Source organism: Ailuropoda melanoleuca, chromosome 8, assembly GCF_002007445.2.
Source record: "Ailuropoda melanoleuca isolate Jingjing chromosome 8, ASM200744v2, whole genome shotgun sequence".
Lineage (NCBI taxonomy): Eukaryota > Metazoa > Chordata > Mammalia > Carnivora > Ursidae > Ailuropoda > Ailuropoda melanoleuca.
Window position 1 is genome coordinate 13,388,730 of NC_048225.1, and position 6,993 is coordinate 13,395,722.

The window sequence follows — 6,993 nt, forward strand, 5'->3', positions numbered from 1 at the left end:
AGTTGGGGCAGAGGGCGGGCCAGCAAACAGCCGCCCCTGTGTGCACCCTGTGGCCTGAAGGCCTGCGTCTTTAGTCTGGGATAGCCTCCCCTTGGTGATCCCAGCACCTTTCTTGAGGTGTTTGTAGAAAGGGGGTAAATGAATTAAAGCTACTGGGCCGAACGTGAAAGGGGACCGGGATCTCTTTGATTGCAATTTTAGTGGTGGTGCAGCCAAGTTGAGAATGTCCTGGGTGCCACTGCCTCCTCCCTCCGCACCGCCTGCCCTCCCTGCTCCTTCCCTTCCTTGGTGGCCAGCCTGAAATGATGGTGCCCCTACGGAGCATCCTCTTGGCTGCTGACTGTTGGAAACTGGGTCTCTCTGATGCTGACACCCGAGGAGCGGCCTCGAAATCAGACCCGCCTCTTCATCTGGAGGCTTCATTTTCCCTGTTGTCTCCTCAATCGGTCGGGCCATCGTTGACGGCCTTGGACCTAAGCGGGGCGTTTGGGACACTAGAGCTCTAAAACGGGGACACGGGGAAGAGGCCCGCTGGAAACCAGCCCCTCTTGCCTGTGTGCCAGGTTGCAGGCACACTCGCCTGTGTGCGCCGTCTGAGGCCCTAACTTTCTGCAGCATCTGTCCCTCGGGCTCCACATAGCTACGCAGCCTACAGGGGAGACAGACATTTAGAGGTACCATCTCAGGGAAAAAAGATGTTTTCAGCCAAGGCTGGAAATGAGTTGGAGGGTTGATGAGGCGGAGAGCTGTTGGGGGAGGCTCTCTTGGAGAGCAGGACTCTCAGAGGAGGTGGCGGCCACGGCTCTTAGATCCGCATCAGTTGGGCTGTGTCAGGGGATGGGGGGGAAGGGGGGCGGAGATGGGCTTGAGAGCAGAAGAGAACTGAAGGCCTAGCTCAAGGCTGTTTCTGGTCTGGGTTAATGATTTTTAGGAAAGGGGAAAGGAAAGATCTTAATGGTATTTCAGAGACGTCAGGAACCTTTTATGTCTTCTTCTCTTTCTGATCTCGGGGTGGAGAGGGAATTCCAAAGCCCTTGTTTTCTTCTGCTCTTCTAATCTGATCCCAGCCACTGCCTTCCATCTGCTGCAGTGAGGGAAGAGGGGGTCCTGTGTCCCCTCTTACACTCTTGCGCCAGCGCTCCTTGGTGTGGGCTGTGCCTACGTGCTGCTGGGGCTGACGGGGCCAGCGTGCCTGGCCTGCGGAGCCTGCGCACCATCCGGGAGGGGTGGTGATTGTGTGGCGAGACCAATTTCTAACGGAAGATGAGGGACCTGGGAATGCACAGAGGTGCTGGCCTTTAGGAAAGCTGCTCCGGGAAGCGAAGTACTTTATCCCGCTTATGCTTTCGGCTTCCAAATGTTCTTGGGTTTCTCTGTGGGCATTTCCTTCAAGAACCCTCATCACTGGGGCACCTGGGTGGCTCAGTCGTTAAGCGTCTGCCTTTGGCTCAGGTCATGATCCCTGGTTCTTGGGATCGAGCCCTGCATCGGGCTCCCTGCTCAGTGGGAAGCCTGCTTCTCCCTCTCCCATTCCCCCTGCTTGTGTTCCTTCTCTTGCCGTGTCTCTCTCTGTCAAATAAATAAAATCTTAAAAAAAGAACCCTCATTACTTTATAGACATCTTTTCCACTAGGACCATTATTCCTTATCTTGCCACCCACCTTATGCATCCAGGTTAGCGCTGAATTTCTTTTACCCATTCCTAAACACGGAGTTAACTCTGAGCAGATGAAAACGTGGCATCGTCAAGGAGAGAGGGAGCAGGACATTCTTGGTGCACTCTTGCTACTGTCTTTGGCAGTCCCTTGCCCTTCCTGTGCTGGACCTCCATGGACTCTTCTGGGTGTGAGGGCTAGGAGACTTGCTGCTGCTTCTCCTGCCGGCTCATAAGCATGGGCCTGTGTTCAGTTTGGGCGGCAAGAGAGCAGCCTCTGGGGACTCACCGAACTGCTGGTGGAAGCCTGGAGTAGCAGGCAGAGCCCTAGTGGGAAGACAGGAATGGGGCCATGAACCACGCCGGGGAGGAATCCATAACGGACAGAGCTTCAGCCTCTCCCTGTGGCTGTCAGCTATTGAGCTACAATTTCAGGTTTTTACGTTGGGCTACAACCTACCAGATCCACCGAGAGCCTTGTAGGGGCTGCCGTTCTCCCTCGGCTCTTGGGGCCTTAGCCACAGTGGGGCTTGCCCTGTGAACGAATGCTGCCTGTATCTTTGAGGGGCTAGCCTTCCCGCCGGGCTGTGGGTGGCCTGATTTGCCTATGAGATTCCTGACCCTGGGCCTTCCATTAGGATGCCGTGTGTGGTGGTCTGTATCTGTCTAAAAGGTGGGATGGCAAATCCAGTGAAGTGCTGTCCCCCACCCTTGGCAGGTGCTCTACGGAGCCTGCAGCTCCCCCAAAGCAGGCTTCACTGAAGGCCGTGGAAGAGGCCGTGGCCCAGGAATTGGAGCGAGACCGGAGGCGGCTCCTGGAATCGAAGCAGGAGAAGATGCAGCAGCTGTGGGAAAAGCTGTGCCAAGAGGAGGAAGAAGAGACCCTGCAGCTTCACTGGCAGAAAGAGAAGTCTCTCAGGTCCTGCCCCTCCCCTTAGGCAAGCTGCTGGGGCCTCGCAGTGACACAGGGAGTGAGCGACACACTATTCCCGCCCGATCTCCGTGGCCCCGCTGAAACTCCCCCTCTGTGGCGTGTGCGGAGGAAGGAGCTCCCTGGTTTCTTTCTGGGAGGGAGTTGGGAGGTGTGGTAATAGAGGAGCTAACACTTTTTTTTGAGGGATGACACTGGTCCCTGTGCTTTATATCTGTTAATTGGTTTAGTCCTGAGAGTGGTGCTTACAAGACGTTGCTGTCAACGCCATCTTACAGGATCTGTGATATAGAGAAGAGACTGAGGCACAGAAAGGCTGACTTGTCCAAGGTGTCGAAGTTAATAAGCCGCAGAGCCGGGTGAGCCCGGGCAGTTGGTCCCTGGACCCCGTTTTCCTAACCACGACGTTGTCCTCTTTTTTTGGGAGTCAGGGCCCTGTTGGGGCCCAGCAAGATTGGTGGGGACCACTTGATACGGTGTGAGGTGCTATTTCCCAGGACCCAGAAGTTTCTATTTGGGCTCCTGCTCTTTGTGTAGCTGGCTGGGCTGGGCCTGTGTGGATGAGATGGTGTGTATACGTGTGTAAACAAACCAGAGGTTATTTTTACAAGAAAAGGCCATCCGGGGCTGGCATGGTGGCTCCAGAGTCCCCAGGTCCCCTGGCGGTCCTTTTGTCTCTCTGCTGCCTTTAGCACTGGCTACTGTCAGGGTCTCTTCAGAGTCCAGTGTGGCTGCTGGATCTCCAGCCATTGTGTCTGTGCAGCAGGTGGGAAGAATAGGGATAGAGTTCAAAAGGGGTAACTTCCAGCTCCTTCGGTCCCTTTTAAGGTGCCTTCTTGGAAATTTCACTCAATAACTTCTGCTTATTCTTTAAAGTTTTCCTGGAAAGTTTAATTAATAATTTCCATGCATATCTCATGAGTTACGCCTGGACACAAAGGAAACTGGGAAATGTAGTCCTTGAGTTGGGCCTCTTTACCTGACAGAATAAAATCCATGGGAGAGTGGCTACTGAGAACATAGTCAGCCATCTGTCACAGGCCCAGGGAGGGACCAGTGCTACAAAAAGGTGTTAATATATTTTTCACTTACTTGGCAATGTAACTAAAGGCTAAATCTTTAACTGTTGGACAGAACGTCCAAAAGTGGTAGATTTATTTTTATATCCTTCATAGAAAGGGGTATATAAAATGTTTATTTTTAACTTCGACTAATAGAAAACCAACACCCAGCTACCCAGAGGATTGGAGACAGTCTCTCTCATTAGCCCAACACAGGATCTGCTGACCCAGGGCCCCATCCTTCTGTCACCCCTCCTGGATCCCCTGCCAGGCAGCATCTTCCTCTTCCAGCCAAATGAAAATTGGGGTAGGGGCCTGCCCAAACAGGGTATGACTTAGCTGATCTTAACAGGCAGAGTCTAGGAGGAAATCCTGGTAGTGTCTCCCTGCCAGCCCACCAGGCTCCTCCTCTCTTCCTGGCCACCCCGGGCCTGGCTGACTATGCTTTCCGTCCCTCACCAAACCCCCAGCTCCAGAAGGCTTTAGGTTGTGGTGAAGACTAGCATGCCGGAAGTACCTGACTCAGGCCCTGAAACATGGTAGTTGCTCAATAAATGTAGCTCTTGATTTTATTTCCAGTTGAAATCAGTGGTTTCAGTGGCCTTCATGAAGTGATTTTTCTGTAGGCAGTGCCTTGTCAGACTCGCTGCGAAATAGTTCATTGTGAGAACCTTTTTCTGCTTACACCTGAGCCTTTCTGAGGGCTGGGGCCGTCTCTGCTGGGAAAGTTCCATGGTAGAAATTTCTGGAAGCCACAGCTGACCTTGTAGTGGATATTTCTTGAATGAGAAGGCAGGCTGACCCTTAGTTTCTTTAGCGGTAAAACGAAGAGATTGAATTTAGTTGTGAGATGAAGAGAGACCGTTGTAAAATGGAGGACTTAACCTCTCGGGGCCCTCCCAGCTCTGATGTCCTGTGGTGCTGTGTGGAAAATGGAGCCATAAGACGAGGAGAAAGGGTTTCTGGGGAATCCAGGAGGGAGGATTTTCATTTAACTCAAATTTTCTGTCACTATGGAAGAGAGCAGTGGTGCAGGTAACTTGAAATAGAAAATGACCCTAAATCTTTTTTGGCTCTGGAAGTCACCAGGAAGCTTTTCAAAGACATTGTCTTCTGAATCGTGTTTTTCTTGGGCTTGAATTCCCTGAGGGCACAGCACACAGCCCCTGGTCCTGTGGGGGCTGCGTGCACAGGGGGCTAGCTGCCTGGGATGAAATGCTTACCGTTGTGCGTCCGTAAATAAGACGTCCCTCATGGAGCCTCGGCGCTTGCTTGTAGTTTGGGTCTGGGTGAGGCTGTTCAAATTCCACAGACATTTATGGAGCACCTACTTCACATCAGGTACTGTATTCGCCTCAGATAGAACAGACTTTAAGACGTGATTCTTGCTCTGGAGAAGCTCGCAGACTTGAAAAGGGAGACACAAAAGATGGAATTACGATGTGTGGTACAGAGCGGCATGGGATAAGGAAGGGCCTCACAGAAAGGGCGAAGGGAATAGAAAGGCTAATCGACGAGCCCAGAGGGACTTGGAAAGAATTCTCTGAGGGGAGGAAGCTTGTGTTGAGTGGTGAATATGGCTTTGTCAAGTAAAATAGGGAATTCTAGGGGGAGGCCCCAGCACGAACAAGGGCTAAGAGGCGAGGAGGAATGCGGTGGGGTTGAGAGGCGGTGGCTCCTCTGATGTGGTCGGAACAGTTGATCAGGTCGTGAGTGAGAGGATGTGGCACCACAGCCGGGCTGGGTCAGACTGTATCTGTCCTGGAGGGAATGCCATGCCCAGGTGTGCCCGTAGGCAGAAGGCAGCCTGTGGCAGAAATGCTGTTGTGGGATCAAGCAGCCTGTGGTTCTCTTGCTGCGGCAAAGAGCAGGGAGTGTTCATGGCCCCCTCTTACCCTGGAGGGTATTATAGGGAGGCAGCAGGACCCAGATTTGGGAAACTTCACAGGAAAGCTACGGGCTTTTGGAGGCCGAGAGTTGGGGTTTACGACAAATGTTAGAGTGGTTCCTCCAGCAAATTTGCCTGTCTTTTCTGTCCCAGTTCCCTGAAGGAACAGCTGCGGAAGGCCACAGAGGAGGAGGAGACTCAGATGAGAGAGGAGGAGAGCCGGAGGCTGGCCCAGCTCCGGGCCCAGGTGCAGTCCAGCGCGGAAGCAGACGAGGGCCGCATCAGGTGAGCGCACCGTGAGCCGGCCCCCTGGCGTTGCCCCCTGGAGTGCACGGGCCGCCCCATTCCGTCTGTCTGTCCGCTCAGGGCCGAGCAGGAGGCTTCCCTGCAGAGGCTGAGAGAAGAGTTGGAGTCCCTCCAGAGGGCTGAGAGGGCCAGCTTGGAGCAGCGGAGCAGACAGACGCTGGAGCAGCTCAAGGAAGAGTTGGAGGCCTCGGAGAAGAGAGAGCAGGCTCTCCTGAATGCCGAGAAGGAGGCAGCTTTGCAGAAGCTCAGGGAGCAGCTGGACAGAGAGAGGAAAGAAGTGAGCCGGCAGCACGGAGCCTCCCGTCCGACATGCCCCTGGGCTGCCTGGGGAGGGGCTGGGAGCCAGGCTGGGCATGCGGCGTGGGGGNGGAGCAGCTCAAGGAAGAGTTGGAGGCCTCGGAGAAGAGAGAGCAGGCTCTCCTGAATGCCGAGAAGGAGGCGGCTTTGCAGCAGCTCAGGGAGCAGCTGGACAGAGAGAGGAAAGAAGTGAGCCGGCAGCGCGGAGCCTCCCGTCCGACATGCCCCTGGGCTGCCTGGGGAGGGGTTGGGAGCCAGGCACAGAGGAGGTGTCTGTGCAACTGGCACGGGGGATGGTAGCCAGTAGGTGGGCCAACTGTCTGGGCCCACCATCGCGCGTGGGCCCGGCTGTCTCAGGGCGGGTGCTGGTCCGGTCCGCGTGGCACAGTGGAGAGAACGGCAGGTGCCCAGGGGCTCTGTCCAGGGCCGGTACTAGCTGGGTGCTGTCCGTGGCAGTGAGGAGGTTGGAGGGGAGATGGTGTATGGATTTGGGAAGATTTTGTGACTGAAAGAACTTAGACCGGACCAGAGGTCCTGAGAGAAAGGGGCCCTGTCTCCATTCCTGTCCCAGGGGGCAGCTGTGATGACCTGTCGTCTCTCTCCTGCTGTTGAGAGATTGCACAGAGGAGGGTTTTCTCCTTTGCCTTTATTCCCTGTGCCTCCAGTCCTGCCTGTCTCCTGATGGTCTGTCTCCAGATAAGAGTAGGAAGTAAGGAACTGTCAGGCCACAAGAACCTTTTTTCCTTGGGTGAAGCTGAGCTTCAGCTCTTCAGCTCTTGGATAAGGAGAGACTACAGGAGGTGGGGGAGGGCATCCCTGTCGTACCTGCTCAGGCAGACCTCCTCCGGCCCCCCCT

The 6,993-nt window shown here is 54.6% G+C and overlaps 1 protein-coding gene across 23 annotated transcripts in view; it reads left to right on the forward strand.

The window, feature by feature from the left end:
• CEP164 (centrosomal protein 164) overlaps positions 1-6,993 on the forward strand; it is a 64,632-nt gene that overhangs the window by 43,154 nt on the left and 14,485 nt on the right. For 14 of the 23 annotated variants that reach the window (XR_004627020.1, XM_034665834.1, XM_034665838.1 and 11 more), the window contains 4 exons: positions 2,373-2,573; positions 2,816-2,944; positions 5,688-5,819; positions 5,901-6,117. Coding sequence is in view for 22 of the 23 variants with exons in the window: in XM_034665834.1 (XP_034521725.1) it covers positions 2,373-2,573; positions 2,816-2,944; positions 5,688-5,819; positions 5,901-6,117 (679 nt within the window). In the remaining variant the exon portion in view is untranslated. Of the gene's footprint in view, positions 1-2,372; positions 2,574-2,815; positions 2,945-5,687; positions 5,820-5,900; positions 6,118-6,221; positions 6,327-6,993 lie in introns of all 23 variants that reach the window. The other 9 variants (XM_034665841.1, XM_034665845.1, XM_034665855.1 and 6 more) reach the window with 4 other exon arrangements.